Consider the following 18,176-nt stretch of genomic DNA (forward strand, 5'->3'; position numbering starts at 1 on the left):
GGGGTAGCTGAACACATTATTTTGTGCTGCTCAGGAAGACAGATGGTGTGTGTAGGCTGTGCTTTGTGTTCACCTTTCAGGTTTAATATATATTTCAGTATGAGAGTATTGATCTGTCGTTTGAGTCATGGAACAAAATTCGATCGAAACCCTCGAAATTTCATCGGAAAATTTCGCATTTCCAGGAGCTCTAAAGGAAACCATGAGGGAACAAAAAAAAGTCTCAAGTTTTGATCAAAACTTGGGAAATTTCTGCCAACTGGGTTGAAACCCGGTTTGACCATCCAGTTCATGAGAAGAAATTCGAGGGAAACCTGGGACTTTTTCCTGCAAGTTTCTTGGTTTTTCCAAATTTTTTTTATTTTTTTCTTTCTTTCATGTTTCCCCAAATACCATGACCAATTCCCCTCCCTATCCAAATTGTGTATTCCCTCAGACCGGTTATCTTAAGCATGTTGATGACCAAACTTATAAAGCTATAGTTGTCAATTACCTCGACAACCATAGGCATAACATGTCATGGGGTATCTATGTTCGTTGGTCGGAGGAGAGGATGTTATAGGCACAACACTACTCGGCTCACAGGATAGATTCACTGAGGCACTCCTCTTGGCGCTGAATTGTACTTCCCTTTTATTGCCAGTTACTTTGTATTTGACGTTTTGAACTTAGAAGTTATATACTAAATATTATGTACTTTAAGTAGTTAAGTTTATAGTGTACTTTCGGACAACTCTACATTGATTTTATGTACATTGAATGACATATCTACATTGACTTTTTTTAGCAAAATGCATATGCCAATGTGTTCTTTATACTTTAATTATCTTAAATGCAGTCCCACCCTAAAATACTCACTAAAACATGTCAAAACTTGCACAAAAAAGTCTCAAGTTTCCTCCTAAGTTTCCCATTTTCACCTAGTCGAAACTTGAGTTTCCCTAGAATTTTTTTCTATGGTCGAGTGATTAGGGTTTTGAAAGGGGAAGTGAAATTGAGGTGAAAAGTCAGAGTGGCAAGTATAGAGGAGGAAGATCTGGTCAAAGCTATTGAATCCCATCCCAGCATGGGACACTAGAGAGGCATGGGGAGGAATGGTGAAGAGGTTGAGGCTGGACTTCGTCTTGGAACACCTCCCGCGCCCCCCCCCCCCCCCAAAAAAAAAATAATAAAAAAAAAAATAAAAAAAGAAACAAAAAGAAAAAGCACATTTGACCGTCAGTTTCTTAGGAACAGTTGGACTGTATAGCCATTGCAACCTTTTCCAGGATGTTGCCGAAATTATTGGTCCTTAAGAGTTGGTGTACCAGTTTACTTGGGTTAAGCTGAGACCAATTAAATGGCAGATCTGGTTTCAGGTTTACGTGGTCGATTCAGGTCAGGCTAATTAGTGCAGTTCTTGTTTGGCATCCCTATCTTGATGGTTGTAACCATCTGTCTGCTCTATTTTTGTCTTAAGAGAGATTAATATTTACTAGGATGAACAGCAGTGGCTCCTTTCTGGCTATTCCCATGCATATTATGGCTGTGAAATTGGGACTTGGGCTTTGTCCAACCAAAATTTACCTAGTTTTGATGTTGTCTTCCTCCTATATATTATTGTGCACTCTCATAAATCTCCTTGCTGCAGAGGTTTTCAAGGATAGAAGAGGAGGAAAAGAATCTAGTGGAGACAAAAAGAAGGAAATTTTTTGCGGACCTTCTTAATACAGCTCATGAGTTTCAATTGCAAGCACAGGCTGCTCTGAAACGGCGGAAACAAAGGAATGATGGAGTCCAGGCATGTATATTTTTAGCTTTCTCCATAATCCTGTTTTTATGTTTTTCATCAAATTGTTTAGTCTTACAGTCTCCTCCATTTTGCTATGTTTGCAATTAAAAAAAAGGTACATAGTGAAGGATTTAGTAGTTTATGACCTATCTTTTCTGTATTTTTGTACTTATCAACTCTTTGTTATCCTTAGTGATGGGATAACACCAAGGAACATAAAACAATCAGAACATCGACGTGACAGACTTGTACAGTGAGATGTTCTTCTACTATTGCGAGAAGTACACTACTTTACAATTTTAATACTTCTGTTGGAGATACTGAAATAAATACATAATAGATAGCAAGGTTCAAAATCTCGGTTTCAGGGATGGTTTGGCCAGCCTTGAAACCGAGATATGGCTGAGATTTTGGCCATCTCGGCTGAAACCAAGTACTTGTGCCTGGAAATTTCAGTCCCCGGTTTCAGCCCTATTTTGGTGGTTCTTTGACCGGGTTTTTGCATGCACTCACTTTAAAGCATAGTTAAAAGTTAAAACAATGGAAGAATATGTTACATAAGAAATCAAGGAAAAGGATTCAGTCATATCCTTTTAATTGAGAGACATGTGTGTCCGTTCCGACAAATACAAAGAGTTGTAAATTATAATAGAAGTACTTCAAAAGTTTTATACAATCAAATGGAATGTTAAACAATATGATGGCCACAAACTAAATAAGCAATAAACACCATCATTATAAACCACATCAATAATGACATGCATACTTGTACTGATATTTCACTATTTTTTAAGTATAAAACAAAAAATAATTGGTACCTTTTTTTTTAATCAAATTTTAAATAAGCACAACAACTATTTAATAAATTTCAAATAATTTAAATAAATAATTAACAACTACCAAATAAATTTGACACCATCAAAGCATAGATCGAGTGGTGGTGTCTCACATATATTATCAGATTCAATGCCATCTTGATTTAAACTTGATTTTAGAGTTTTGAGATTAGTAAGTATCTCCCTAAAATTATGGTTAGCTTAGAATCCTTTTTTTGTATGAACTAGCAAATAAAGCGTCAAACTTGGGAACTAGAGATTCTTACCAAACCTCTATGGGATGGATCTAATGGAGAAATTTGGGAAATTTGGGTTTGGGGAAAATTTTAGGGTTAACAAAGATCAAGATGGATTGAACTTGGGATACCCAGACTAATCCTAGGATGGAAATGAAAGTCTGCGGTTTGGTTTTGGTTTGGTTAAGGTTAAGAAAAGCTATATAGTTAGGTATTGGTGGGGTTTGAGATAAATTAGAGTTTTAACAAATGTTAAATGGGCTGGTGGTTTGAGGAAACACAACACAACTCATGGAGGGGACAAGAGGGTAATAATTAGGGATGGGGGAATAGGGAAACTTGTGGTTGGTAGGGAATGGATTCTTGGAAATATTCAAGAATCTTGATTCTTCATTTGCCTTCTTTCTCTCTTTTCTTTATTTCTTTCCTTTTCTCTTTCTTCCTTTTCTTTCTTTCCTTTTTCTTTCTTTTCTTTCTTTCTTTTCTTGTTTTGAAATTTCAGAACCTGCCACAGATCCAAGAAGAGGGGAACATAAAGAAAAGAGAGGAAGGAAGCTGTTGCAAGGTGTGGCAAGGGCTGGGAGGTATGCACAAGAAGAAAGAGGGTTGGGCGAGGGTTCTTATAGGGCTGCAGGGTAGGGGGGGTTTGTACTTACTTGACAAGGATGGGGGATGGGTTGTACTTGATAGGGAAGGAATGCTGCTGTAATCGATGAATGCTTGCTGAACTCTCATGATCTCTTGCTGAAACTGACGCATATAGCCTTGTAAATCCGCCATGGCCCTTCCAAGAGGACCACGACCTTGTTTGCCTCCAAATAGATTTTTTTTTTTTTGGATCAATTCAACTCCCTTTACAATGAGGCAGGGACTATATATAGCCTCACACTTGGAGGGAAAAGAATTAGACTCAATCTTGAAAATCTAAGTTGACTCAACTAGGGAATCCTTTATAGACTAGGATCTCCTTTACTATTCAATTAAATAACAACCACAAATAAAAGAAGGTAACTTGCTAAATAACAACTAATTATCCAAAAGGAATCTTAATTTAAAATATATTTCAATTGGGACTCCAACTTTAACTGGGACTCAAAATGCTAACTCAATTAAAGAAATAATTAGATATGGACTCGCAATAACAAACAAAAATTGCTGGACTAAAATAATAATTAAAAGAAGTTGGAAAATGACCAAAATACCCCTAGTAGGGTTCGGCCAGCACACTAGGTGCACCACTTTGGCTTGGTTCGAGGGCCCAAATTATTGGTTTGGCTAGGGGGAGGAGGCCTGCTTGCATCACATCTTTTATGTATAAATTATTTTTCTTTTCAAATTACATTATATAGAAATTAACTTCTATAACTAGAAAATTTAAAAGAGTATCTGTGGGAGGAGATGGAAGCTCTAGGAAATTCGGAGGTGCCTAGGGAATCGGTCTTCCTGCGTTTGAAGCCTCCAGAGGTGCCTACCAATGGGGATAAATCTTATGCGGGAGTAGTGGGGAGTTCGTTGTTGCCTGAGATCGATTCCCTCCCTTCTCCTATACAAGCGGGTAAGTTTCGCAGGATTGTAATCCCGCAACAGGAATACGAGCTGCAACGAAATCAGTTCCGTTTTTCGTTGATTGGGCGAGCTAATTTTCGCATCACTACCATGGATGAATTGCGAGAGCTAGCTAAGGGTGCTTGGAAATTGTCTCAAGGGGTGATATTACATTCATTGGGGAAAGGGTTTATCATCTTTCAGTTTCATAGTGAGGCAGATATGATTGAGGTGTGGCGCAGAGGTTTTTGGAATGTTGGAAAGCAATACATTCGTTTTCAACGATGGAGGCTGGATTTTAATATCCACTCTCCTCAACCAGCAGGTAAGTTGGTGTGGGTTTGTTTCCCTGATTTACCTCTTGAGTATTGGCATGAGAAAGTGCTTCTTTCTATAGCAAAATCTGTTGGGAGACCTATTTCTCTTGATAGACGAACTCGTCTTGGTTCTATTGGTCATTATGCTCGAATTTTGGTTGAATTGGAGGTCGATGCTGTTCGAGTGAATGAGGTTCAGATTGAGAGCCTTGAACCAGGAACTCTTCGAGTTTTTAGTTTTCTTCAAAAGGTAATTTTTTAGGATGATATTCTGTGGTGCTCACGGTGTAATCGAGAAGGCCACCTAGGTCTTCATTATAGGTTTGCTTCAAACGATTCTGTGGATGGTTTGCAGGTTCAGCCCTCTATCGTTCCTGCAGAAAACCTCCCAACAGATAATCCTATTGTGGATGGGATTCCTACTGACGGTGTGAGAGTGCAGACTCCAAGCTCACTCCAACATCAGATTCGTGTGGCTCTAGAGGTGGCGGGTTTGGAGGACTCTATTTCATCCAATGAGGGTGCAGCAAATTCAATTTCAAATTTCAAATCTACAAGGTTGGTTCCCTCTAATGTGGTGATCGCGTCTAGCGAGAACTCTTCTCTTGATCTTTCTCTCTCTCAAAGTGATCCTTTTCAACTTCAAAAAATTTTAGATAAAGGCAAGAGTTCGATGTTGGTTGGTAATCTTTCAAAGAACGTAGTTACCTCTGTTGGTCCCACGACTAACCAACTTCCACCTAATTCGGCCACTAAGGATATTGGCTCTTTTGAACGGTTTGAAAAGCTTCATGAGAGGCCTTGTGGGGCCCTGCTGAATTCGGTTAGAGTGGAAGACTCTTCCATGGAACAGAATTCGGTTTATGTGGAAGACTTTTCTACGCAACAAAATTCGATTAGATTGGAAGAAACTGCATTGGACGTGAACTCTAGTTTGGAGCTTCAAGTGGGGTCATGCGGGGCCCAACAGAATTTGAATAATTTTGAAGCAGCTTCTTTGGCCGTGGACTCTAGTTTTGAAATTCAAAATTCCTTAGATGCGGCAAAGTGTTTTAATTCAATTGGTAAACTTCCTTTGGGGAGTTCACTAGTGGGACCTACAGATAAGCTCGAAAGTGGTTCGGCCACTCCTTTTGAATTTCAAAAAGTGCTTGTTGCACGTAAGAGTTCTATGCAAATTGGAAACCCTTCTTTGGAGTGTTCATTGGTGGGACCTGAAGTTGCAAATATTATTAGAAGTTCAGCCATTGAAGGAACTACGGAGGATGATTTGGACTATTGTGGGGCCGATCAGAATTCGGCTAGGCTGGAGAGTTCGGCCAATGATGAAACTTTGCAATTGAAAGTAGTCCACTTTCGTCTTCGTCTATATCAGTGCGGGCTGAAGGTTCTCCTCGTCGGAAACCTGGTCGTCCGAAGAAGAAGGCTCACGCAATGAAGAAAGTAGTAACAAGTAAAAAGGTTTCTATAGCAGAGGAATTCAAGAAGGTAGATGCAGCTTTAGCGAAAGTATCCACAGTGCATCAGAGCCTCCCATTGGGAGAGGATAGTGCTGCTATGTAACTATTGTTATGAAGCTTTTCTTAAAGATCTTGATTTGGATGCATCTAGACGTCCTACATTTTGTTTCTGATGACTTAGTTGTTGTCAATTATGAGTAGGAACCAGTGAGGAAGGGTGTATTGGGGGCAACTGTTGTTGAGGGTGAGCAAGGTAGGTACTAATTGCTGTATTTCTTTTCTTTTTCTTATTTTCGTTATAAAATGACCATTTTAGCGAAAAAACTAGAAAATTTAAAATATACTAGGACTCACCAAAAAGAAAATTTAACAACACAAATTCATTGATCGTGCTTCTAAACTATATATATATATATTGATTTGAAAAGAAACAAACATTTTTTTATGCATCAACTATCAAGAAAATCAAAATTGAGGGAAGATTACACATATCTAAATGCCAATGATGTTTAATCTTCAACAATCCAGCAAACTTAGGGGTGCTCTAACAAAGGAGTGGAGGGATTTGAGAGAGAAAGAGTGATTTGAAGCAAAAAACTGAGTTTGGGAGTTGAAATGAGCAAAACCTAGCTGGTGGTATCAAAAAAAGATCGGTGAAATGTGTAGATCTCGCTCAAAACATGGTAAAAATAAGACTGGTTGGATCATGTCAGTTGAAACCAAGTTTCGAGTCAAAATCTTTTTTTTTCCTTTCCCCTCACCGTGCACTTCGTCATGGTTTTCATAGAATCAGAGTTTTCACCAAAATCTCGGGCAGATTTGAACCATGGTAGATAGTGAAACTCCTGAGGCATTCATTTCGGAGGAATTAATCAAACAAACTTATTCACTACAAACGAGAGAATGAGAGAGAAAAGATCTTACTTTTCACAAATAAAATATCTTATGAATTAAAGAAAACTACTAAATGGTTTTTAGTTTTTTTATGTTTTTACTTATAAATAATGGAAGAAGTCATTATACATTCTCAAACTTCATAACAGGCATGGCATGGAAGGCAGAGGCAACGTGCTACAAGGGCGGAGAAATTGAGGTTCCAAGCGCTAAAAGCTGATGATCAAGAGGCATACATGCATTTGGTGGAGGAAAGCAAGAATGAACGACTGACTACACTTCTAGGGAAAACGAATGAGCTTCTTGTTCGTCTAGGAGCTGCAGTTCAAAGGCAAAAAGATGCTGAACATACTGATGGCAAAGAGTCTCGGAATTCGCATTTGTCTACCCCTGGGGATTCGGTCCCTGATGAAGACATAGAGCTGGTTGATTTGGATTCTGATCGGGATGTCAAAACCACTGATTTACTTGAAGGCCAGAGGCAGTATAATTCTGTCATTCATTCTATCCAGGAGAAGGTAAAGAACAAATCCTTATTATTCTTCCTTCTGTATCCTTTTAGGATTTTTAGTTATGTTACTTTTGTGTTGTATGCTTTTAACCTTTACTTCAAATGCTTTTTTATTACTTATTTTTCCATTATTTTGTAAATAGAATTGAGAATCCAGCTTGCTGAACCTTCATGGCCATCTAACTGGCAATTGCATTAATATGAATAACATGGTAAAACAGGAGGTTGAGAATTCAAGACCTCCCATGGTTTTAGCTATAAAATTAGGAATAAAAGGGCGCCCCTAAAGAGGGGGAAAACAATTTTTAGTGATTGCTTGAATTGGATATACTTTTGGTTGATTACAAGGGGCATACCTGGTCCATGAGGCTCCTTCCACTGCAGGGTCCAGGGGGGCACAGCGCCGCGGACCCCAACCGGCACGGGGAAGCAAGAACAGCGAAGGGAAGAATTGCACAAAAAAAAAAAAAAAAAAAAAAAAAAAAAAAAACGGGGGGGTGTGGCCGCGCCGCGGGGCGCCATGAGGAGGGGAGCCTTATTAGTAGGTGGAAAGTAAGAGACCCTGTTAAATCTCTATCTCCTGTAGGAATTTTAGTAAGTCGTATAAGAAACATCATGATCGAATACTCTCTCAAAGTTATGTTTGGTTGTGCAAGGAAAAAGCAAAAGAAGAAAACTTGATAGCTGTTAATAATATTACTGAGCAGAATATAATCAACAATGTTTTCTAAAACTTCTTTATTTGTGGTTGGATTTTATATAGTTAAACTCTGACTTAGACTTCCTGAAAGAAAGTTATGATTGGATTCTCTATTCTTCAGAAGTGAGAAAATTTGGGTGACATGCAGTTTCTTTTTCCCTAAGGTATGTATTGCTGTTACAATGAAACCTGTATGTATACAATGTTTTTTAGGAAATATGTACTTTCCTCATTTGGTACCCAGGTTCTTTATTTTGGTCCTACATAAAGTTTACTAGTAATCATTGTAATTAAAAACATTTGTTAACCCACATTGGTAATTTTTTGGAAGAAAATTTTAATTGAACTTAAAACACCCCAAATATCAAACCAGAAAAAGATAGAAGAGAGGGAGAAAACGCTCTGCCGTAGAAGATAACCGTAGCCAACTTATTTATATTATGGATGAATTATTACATTGTCAAAATAAAAAGTCTAAACCTAAAGATAATGGGGAACTAAAGCCAAGTCTAGTTTCAATAGGAAAGAAATAATAGTTATCCAGTGTTGTCAAAGCGTCCGCCTAGGCGGCGAAGCGGTTTTTCAACCGCTTTGTTTTGAAGCACTCAATTGACGCACTTTTTTCCCGCTTTTTCGCCTAAGCACGCTGCTGCTTTGTCGCCTTATGCACCTTATTGCCGCCTAGACACTAAAGCAGCCACTTTTTTGACATTTTGTACATAATATTTTTTTCTCAATTTTTTTTTAAATTAAAATTTATTCTACAAAACCATTTATAAATTTAATAGCTTAATCATTTCGAAATCGAGTCCCAAATTGCAAAGGAACTCCGAGGCCCAAAGTGACATAGGACCTCTACAAGCTCCGGGGGCACTGCCTTTACACCCCTGCCGGGGCAGCCTCCCCAAACCATGTCCCCGTCGGCAACAAAATGTGAAGCATGAGCCAGACTTAACATCGAGAATCAATAAATCATTTAATGGAGAATGACTTGGAAATCGGAATAATGAGTCTATTAATTTATCGTGTTCGCCCTATTAGTACATAGTCATTGTTATGATGCTTGATGAGATGAACTTATGTTTGTGTTATTTTTATTGGATAATTTTTCATAATTATGATTCTTGAATGCTTTCTTTTTTGGATGACTGTGACTATTGAATGTTTTTTTAACTTATTATAGAAAGTAGTTGTATTGAAAAATTTTGACCCAACCACTTTGGTGGCCTTATTGCCGCCTAGGCACCACTTTGTCGCCTAATCGCCTAGGTGGAGCCCCAATTGCTTTGGTCGCCTTGCCGCCTTGACAACCTTGCAGTTATCTAAACTACTTTGAAGCTATGCCGACAACACAACTCCATAGTATAGAGGTCCCTGGATATACACTCTTTTAACTCCCTCACAAGCTGGAGTATATATATGCCCTGTAGCCAGCTCAGAACAGGCATCAAGAAACACAGGTCAACACAGTGCCTTTGTAAAGATATCACCAAGTTGACTAGCTTGGTTGACTAACAGAGTTGAAATAATCCTTTCTTTAACTGCAGCCCTCATCAGATGACAGTCGACATTAATATGCTTGGTTCTATCATGGATTGCAGCTTGATTATTACAATCATGAGTCCAATCAGCATCCTAAAAATTAATTCAAAAGGCAGATCATAAACACATCAATGAAGAACAGCATCCACAGAAGTATTCTAAGGCTTTGTTTAATCAGCAATTATTGTGGCATGGTATCTTCTATTAAAATTAAGAATCCCAGCAATAGTCTGGAATGTTGGTAGTTCTCAGATTCAGGGAAGTAAAATACAGAATACACGCAAAGTAGAAAACCAGTAGAGGACTTGGATGTGGTAAATGAGTACTTTTGATGATTCAACTGAGTTGAAACCTGAACGGGAGAATGGGTTTATGATTGATCAACTACTGCTAGGTTATCTTGCTTCGAAAAAGGATTGGTTGAGAATCCAACTCTCTCATGGATGGATGTCTCAATGACAGACTCCCACAGCCGCTAAAAATCTTTAACCAAGCTCTTTTGTTTTTTTCAACTCAACTCTGGGCTGTATTCAACCCTTGTTCTCTATTCAAAATAGTAACTTTTTACAACCAAAGTGTCCTAGAAATAAAATAAAATAAAATTTAGTAACGCCCTAATTAAATAAAACTAAAGGATCGATCCTGAAAATAGAAACTACCCATTACATTAGAAAGAAACTCTTTCTTCCATAGAAAACAAACAAGTTATATATGCTGGACGATAGGGGGAATTAACCTGATCAGGTTCTTGCTCATATTCCTTTGTAATATGCTTCTCAAAAAGAAATCTGGTCCATTAGACCAGCCAAGAACCGGGCTACATCATCAGACCAGGCTGCCTCTCCCATGGCAGTTGAACCCACAACTACATTAGGTTGGGTGGGCCTTGTTCCAATGTGGCGATATATGGACTTGTAACTCTACATAAAAAAGGTCATGAGACTTTCAAAATCCAGAATCAAATATTGCTAGTAAGTAGGCTGCATGTAGCAAATGTGATGCCTTGATTAATTGCGAGATCAGTACTTATAACACAACAATTATCTGAACCAAAGAAAGAGAGAAGGAAGAGAGGAAGAAGATGAGAGACCAAGACGGGGAGAGAGAAAGAAATAAAAACTGTACTTTAGAGTACTTAGGAGCTACTTAAATAATACAATCGCATGATATAGAGTGCATGAACAACCATGTACTCCAACTGATACGTGCCAAACTAGGCCCATATGTCTTTCTGGTTATACATAGATGCTTGTTATAACCATTTTGAGTCTTGAGAGACATTCTCATGTGGTATTTATTGACTTAGAAAAAGTGTATAATAGAGTTCCTGGAGTGTTAATTTGGCAAGTACTAGAGAAAAAAAAATGTTGCAAATAAATATGTGGACATAGTTAAGGATATGTATAATGGTACAGTGACTTGTGTAAGAATAGTGGGGGGAAAAAGTAATGAATTCCCAATTATAGTTGGGCCACATCAAGAATCAGCTTTAAGTCCATATTTATTTGCACTTATAATGGATGAATTAACCAAAAACATTCAAGACGAGGTTCCTTGGTGTATGCTTTTTGCTGATGATATTGTGTTGATAGATGAGACTTAAGAAGGGATTAATATCAAGTTAGAATCATGGAGAGTAGCTTTGGAATTAAAAGGCTTTAAACTAAGTAGAACAATGGTAGAATATCTAGTTTGTAACTTTTGTTATGATCAGGTAGACGATGAGGTGGTGAAACTTGATGATAAGAAGATTCCTCAATGCGATTGTTTTAGGTACCTAGGTTCAATCATAAATGAAAAAGGTGATATAGAGGATGATGTTTCCCAAAGAATTAAAATAGGGTGGATGAAGTGGAGAGGTGTGTCTTGGGTCTTGTGTGATCGACATATTCCTTTAAAGCTTAAAAAAAAATTCCTTAAGACCGTCATTCTACTGGCTATGATGTATGGTGCAAAGTGTTGGGTTGTAAAAAAGTATCATATAGATAAGCTCAGTGTAGCAGAAATGAGGATGCTAAGATGGATGAGTGACAAAATTAGGAAGGATAAGATAAGGAATGATCATATTAATATTGGTTTGGGAGTAGCTCCGATAAGTGATAAGCTACGAGGAAGACGTTTGAGGTGGCACGGTCACGTTCAACAGAGGCCTGTAAATGCCCTTGTATGGACAAGTGATCTAAATTAAAGGAACTAGAAGAGCTAGGGGCATACCGAAGATAACCTTAAGAGGAATGGTGAGAAAAGATATGCATAACTTAGGCTTTGTATCTAGCATGGCCTCAAACAGAGCTGATTGGAAGGCAATAATCCATGTAGTCTACCCCATTTAATTGGGAAAAGGCTTCTTGTTGTTGTTGTTGTTGTTGTTGTTGTTGTTGTTGTTGTTATATTGGTAAATGTATATTTTTCCTTGATGGCATCTTAATGTAATTGCACATCCTTTCCAGCATCAAAATACTTCCACAGAGTTTTCATTATTCTAGATATAATTCAGTGGAAATTTTGTAAACCCCAGTTGAAATCAAAATTTTGTAGACCAACATTTCCCTCTCTTATTCCCCACCATGTGCCTGGAATTCCATTTCCCTTTATAGTCCAATACAATCTATTAGGGTTCCATTGCTCTATTTGTGGTCTTATCAATTAGGTTCAAGGAAGCCCTGGTTATGGATTTTGGTAAGGGAAAGAATACAGATCCAGGAGTGGTTTTGGACATCCACCTTATAAAAAATATAGGCGGTAATAGAGTGATGGAAATGGAAGACTAGGCTAAATCTCTGGAAAGTCTATTTGTGTGGACACTGAATCGCCATGGCTGTGTGGCAGGCATGTGAAGACCAAGCTTCTAATTTTCCTTCACTTTGAGGACAAGGTGAATTTCAAAGGGCCAGCAGTGTTAGGGCCCTGGGATCACGCCACGTGGAGGGGAGAGGGAGAGAGAGAGAGAGGGTTATGTTGGCTGGTGGGTTATAAGTAGGGGGGAAGGCGAGAGGAAAGGTCATGGAATGTTTATGTGAGTGGTTTTGGGCAGTCTTTGGCTGAGGGGCAGCATATGCTGTGGGGGTGACTAGTACCATCATGACCAGATATCCTTGTTATTTTACTTGTTTTGATATTAATTTTCTTATTGGATTTGTGGGTTCTGATCACATTCCCATTATGATTCTCACAATGGCAAGTGAATTTAACATTCTAACCTGCAACCCTTAATACACTTAAGAGAAAATATACTGCTTGATATGCAAGATTTAATATCTCATAGTAGGTATTTGATTTAAATCAGAATTCAGAATTTCTGCTGCTGGATCTAAATTTTTTACTTTACAGGTGACAGAGCAACCAGCCATGCTTCAAGGGGGGGAATTAAGACCATACCAGTTGGAAGGACTTCAGTGGATGCTATCTTTGTTCAACAACAATCTGAATGGGATTTTAGCTGATGAGATGGGACTAGGAAAAACAATTCAGACTATATCATTGGGAACTTATGTGTATTATTTGTATAAGTTTTCACTTTTTTACGTTTATGTTAACTCAAGTGAAAAATAGGCGGTGTTCAATATAAGTTGAGACGATCTATTTTCTCTATGAATTTAGATCATTTACTTTGCTAATTTAAAATGAACTTCATGCCAAAAATTTTAGGTGGGATAGAAGTGCCATGGATCAGCTTCCCGAGTACATGAAGGTGCTTTATTCTGCGCTCCTAGATGTTCACGATGAATTTGAGGAAGTTCTGAGAAAGGGAGGACAATCTTATCGACTCAATTATCAAATTGAAGAAGTGAGTCACCCATAATGTGTTATATCCTTTCTTTCCTTTGGCAATTAATCCAGATAAAAATTAGATATACATCCTTGGATTTGAAATCAATTAAATCTACTACACTTGAAGAAGAAAAAAATCAATTATAAACACACCCTTGCTATTAAGGATTAAAGTTAAATGATGATAATTATCAATTTTACCCTTTTTCTGTTCAAGGATTGTTTTACAAACCAATTTCACCCTCATCTCTTTACACTATCCGCTTCCCTCTCTAGACTCTTGTTCTACACCTTTCTTCCTCTATTTTTCATTTCTCTTACTCATGGGGATGCAATCGATAATAGGATGGATTTCTGTTAATCCTTAACAGCAGGGTGTGATAATTGAATTTTTTTAAGGCATGGTAAATGTAATTAATTGCAAATCTAGAGGGTGTATATGATATTTGCTCATAACCTATCTCTAAAGTATGGCAACATAACCTATGATTCACAAAAATTCAGAATATTCACTGTGATCCTTCCCACATTTCTAAAATTTACTAAGATCAAATGAGAAGTCAATAAGACCTAATGCACCATAATGTCAAACTAGGAAGAAATTATAAGTACTAGTGTCATTTGGTTTTAAAGGCCATTTTTATGGTAAAAGAAAATTCATTTAGATAGAAGATATGGATTACACATGGGTTGGGTATAACGCATCAAACACCATGGAGTGGAGTATGCAAGGCTGGCTTACATGTCAGTGGAGATAGTGCCTTCTAAGGTAGGGAATGGTTGACACCAACAACGACCGTACAAACATCATTGCAAACACAACATTCCATATCAAGTGCGCACAAAGTTGCAAATACAACTTCCTATGACAAAAACCCAGCGCACCAAACACCACGAAACAATATTCCTGACAGACATTTCATTGAACACTTAACATCATGTCTAGTATGTTTTATATGTTCTATTTGGTTTTACTCTAGATGAAGAGACAAGTTAGAGCCTACTTGAAAGAAACCGTATGGTTTAATGAAGGATACACTCCAACATTTGAAGAGTACATGGAAAATGCATTACCCTCTAATGGTCACCGTTTGTTGACGATCACATCCTTCCTCGGAATGGGAGATACTGTGACAAAGGAGGCATTAGATTGGGTGATTGACGAACCTCCATTTGTTCAAGCTTCATCGATAATAGGCCGGCTCATGAATGATATGGTGTCCCACAAGGTAGATATATAAACCCTTGCACATAAATTGCATGCAAGTGGTAGGGTTTTAATTACAAAATTAAAGTCTCATATATTATGAGAATTGGTCAAATGACATCTAACATTTTAACATTATTTTAATTATAGATGGAGCAAAAGAGAGGACATGTTTGTTCAAGTGTAGAATGTTACATGAAACATCACTGTGTCACTGAGGAAGAGGCATGTGATGAGCTTCAAAGAGAAGTGGAGAAGGCATGGAAAGATATAAATCAAGGATTCATCAAACCAACTATAATTCCAATGCCACTGTTGGTACGAGTTCTGAATTTAACTCGTACCATGGATGTCATTTATAAGGATGACGATAGATACACTAATGCCTCAACTGGTTTGAAAGAGTACATCACCGAGTTGTTCATTGATCCGATTCCAATATGACTATTTTATTGGAGTCTATAAAACCATAGTTGTGGGCTGTTTCCAGTAATGGGCGGAGAAGACTAAATGAATTTAGTGTTGATGTGCACTATTTATTGTCAACTTTACCTGTAAGTTATTGTCTTTATATGTTATTTAATTTACTGATTTGGATTTGGATTTCCATATGTATCTCTTATCACGCCAGTGGAGGTTGAAGAAGATGATGCGTCTTCCTTTTTTTCTTTTAGATAATAAAAGTAAGATGTCTAGATCTACAAAGTAACGTAGAATTATTTTGAGGTTTTAACAATAAAATTAATTTAGGATGATTTAGGATTTTGACCCATCAACAGAGACTCACTAGTCAAAAACAAACACTCACTCTCCCAAAGAGACTCTGACTTTGGGACTTAAGAATACCATGGCTGTGCATTAGATTTTGAAAATTCAAAGTGTAAGCTCAAATTCAACACTGAACCATTCAAACTCTACCAAACTGTTGCGGATAGAGCTTGAACCTTAGCCCCTTTTCTCTTATGATTCCTAAATCAAAACAAACAAACCTTTCAAATGCTTCCAATGGTTACCCAGCATCTCAACATCACCTTACTCTGGAACTCAACTCACAGAATTTTCTTCTTTGGAAAACCCAATTGTTTCCCTACTCTGTAGCCAAGACTTATTAGGCCACATTGAAAGCTCCACAGCATGTCCTCCTGAAACAATAACTCCTGCCAATGCAACAGCTTCAACAATCAACCCGGCATATGCCAGATGGGTTTGGAAAGACCAACTAGTATTGAGTTGAGTCATCTCAAGCCTTTCCTCTGATATTCTCCCCTATGCGCTTGGATTGAACACTTCTGCTGCTGCATAGAATGCTCTTCAACCTGCATTGGGCAAACTATCTCATACAAGTGTATTCCAACTCCATGTGCATCTTCAGAATACCTATGAAGGTGAAAAATCAACCTCTCAGCATTTCCATGATGTGAAAATCATACCTGATCAGCTTGCAGCAGCAACTAAGCCCATTGGAAACACTGAAGTGAATGAAATTATATTCAAGAATCTTGAACTTGATTATAGTAACATTATGGCTGCTTTAGAAACCAAAGTTGAGCCCTTCAATTTTCACTCTCGGCTGCATCCTGCTCAGCCATGAGATGAATTTGAAGGCTGCTCATACCCTTGTCCAAAGTAAATATCACTCTAGCACCCACTTAATTATCCCTTAATCTCTACACCTAATACCCCTGCTGTGATTGAATATCAACTAACAAATAGTCATTGGAATTCTCAACATGGCGAGTGATGAGGATGCTGTCAACTATGTGTCAAGAATAGCCATAGTGCCAAAAAGTGCTTCTTCTAGTATTCCCAGTCTGCAAACAACAGCAGCAACATTGTAGCTCCAACTTTGACTGCAAACATGTTGGGTATTCTTCCTACAACAACTAAGTCAATACCTTAGTGGTACCTAGATGCTGCTGCAACACATCATGTAATGTCTGATCTTCCAACATGCAAATGTCAACAGTGCATAATGGTAAGCATGCTCTAAGAGTAGGTAATGGTGACAAATTGCGATTAATAACATTGGGTTTCTCCACTTTCGCTTCTTCAACTAACCTATTTTGATTTTCAGATATGTTACATGTTCCTCATACAACAAAGAATGTATTCTCTACCCATCACTACACAAGAAAATAAATGCTTATCCACAGTTCATCCCTATCATTTTCTTGTGAAGGATCAGGTCACCAACTAGCCAATGCTCTTAACAAATTCTTGAAAATGGACTCTATAAGATGAAGGGCCTTCATTGCGAGTCTGGATCATCACCCCTGACGGGGAGCACAAGCAATACCCTTGGAGGAGTTGCCTAGGCAGGAAACATCAAATCTTGGACTTTCTTCCCTTTTTCTAGTTTTATTTTTAGGTTTAGGATAATGTTGTGCATACTTCCAACTTTTCTGCAGATTTCCTACAAGCAAGGTGTTTTTTGTGAGTTTTCTTGTTAACTAGTGCCACCCCAGGCCCGGCACAGGGCCGCAACCCCGGGAGACCATGGTTTTAGCACAATAATAATAAAACAAATACGATAATCAGAGCAAGAAAGGCAATAATTAAAACAGCGGAGTCCAAAACCCGATAAAATCCAAGACGAACGAAGAAGGAAGATCAAGAATCAAAAGTAAACGAGTCAGCGGAAGCAAATAAGTAACAAATAGTCTTCACCGAGGCCAGCAGAGACACGAAGAAAGAGAAGGAAGAAAAAGCAGAAAAAAAACAAAAGAAAGGAAGAGAAGAAGAAAAAAAAAAGAAAAAAGAAGACAAGAAAGAAGGAGAAGGAAAAGAAGCAAAGAAAAGAAGAAGGGAAGAAGAAAAACCCGGGAAGAAGACAGGAGGAAGGGAGGAAAGGGAAGAAGCCAAAAGGGGGAAGAAACAAGACAGGAAGAGAGGAACAAGAAGGAAAGGAACAACAAGAAGGAACCAGGACCAACAAGGGACGAACAGGGAGAAAGAGAGGACCAAAAGGACAAAAGGGGAAGAAGAACCGGGCAGAGAGCAACAACAAGAACACAACAGACCAAAGGGAAGAGGGGGAGAAAAAGAGACAGAGGGAGAACAAAGGGAAAGAGGGGGACCAGAGAAAGACAAGAGACAAGAACAGAAGGGAGAAAGAGAGGACAAAGAAAAGAAGAACCAAGGAAACCAAAAAAAAAAAAAAAGAAAGAAACAAAAGAGAAGACAAAGGAAACAAAAAAAAGGAAAAAGAAAGAACAAACGAAGAAGAAAAGAAAGAAAAGAACAAGAAAAGAAGAAGAAAAAAAGAAGAGAGAAAGGAAGCAAGAACCAAAACAAAAGAAGAAAAAGAACAAGAAGGAAAGAAGAAAGAGAAGAGAAAAAAAAAAAAAAAGAGAGGAAAGGGGGAGGAAAAAAGCAAGAAAAGAAAC

At 38.0% G+C, this 18,176-nt stretch overlaps 2 protein-coding genes across 2 annotated transcripts; both read left to right on the forward strand.

Moving 5' to 3' along the window:
- Nucleotides 1-1,694: 1,694 nt before the first annotated feature.
- On the forward strand, nucleotides 1,695-13,896 carry LOC149028511 (putative ATP-dependent DNA helicase CHR12). Its single transcript, XM_089137238.1, has 3 exons — nucleotides 1,695-1,784; nucleotides 7,209-7,577; nucleotides 13,143-13,896. The coding sequence occupies exons 1-3, from the start codon at nucleotides 1,767-1,769 to the stop codon at nucleotides 13,362-13,364; spliced, it is 609 nt and encodes a 202-aa protein (XP_088993364.1). The 5' UTR covers nucleotides 1,695-1,766; the 3' UTR covers nucleotides 13,365-13,896.
- LOC149028512 ((-)-germacrene D synthase-like) lies at nucleotides 13,477-15,234 on the forward strand. Its single transcript, XM_089154514.1, has 3 exons — nucleotides 13,477-13,599; nucleotides 14,564-14,812; nucleotides 14,941-15,234. The coding sequence occupies exons 1-3, from the start codon at nucleotides 13,477-13,479 to the stop codon at nucleotides 15,232-15,234; spliced, it is 666 nt and encodes a 221-aa protein (XP_089010640.1).
- Nucleotides 15,235-18,176: the final 2,942 nt, after the last annotated feature.

The sequence above is a fragment of the Hakea prostrata genome, chromosome 1 (genome assembly GCF_041222555.1).
Source record: "Hakea prostrata isolate BN-2017 chromosome 1, UWA_Hpros_2, whole genome shotgun sequence".
NCBI lineage: Eukaryota > Viridiplantae > Streptophyta > Magnoliopsida > Proteales > Proteaceae > Hakea > Hakea prostrata.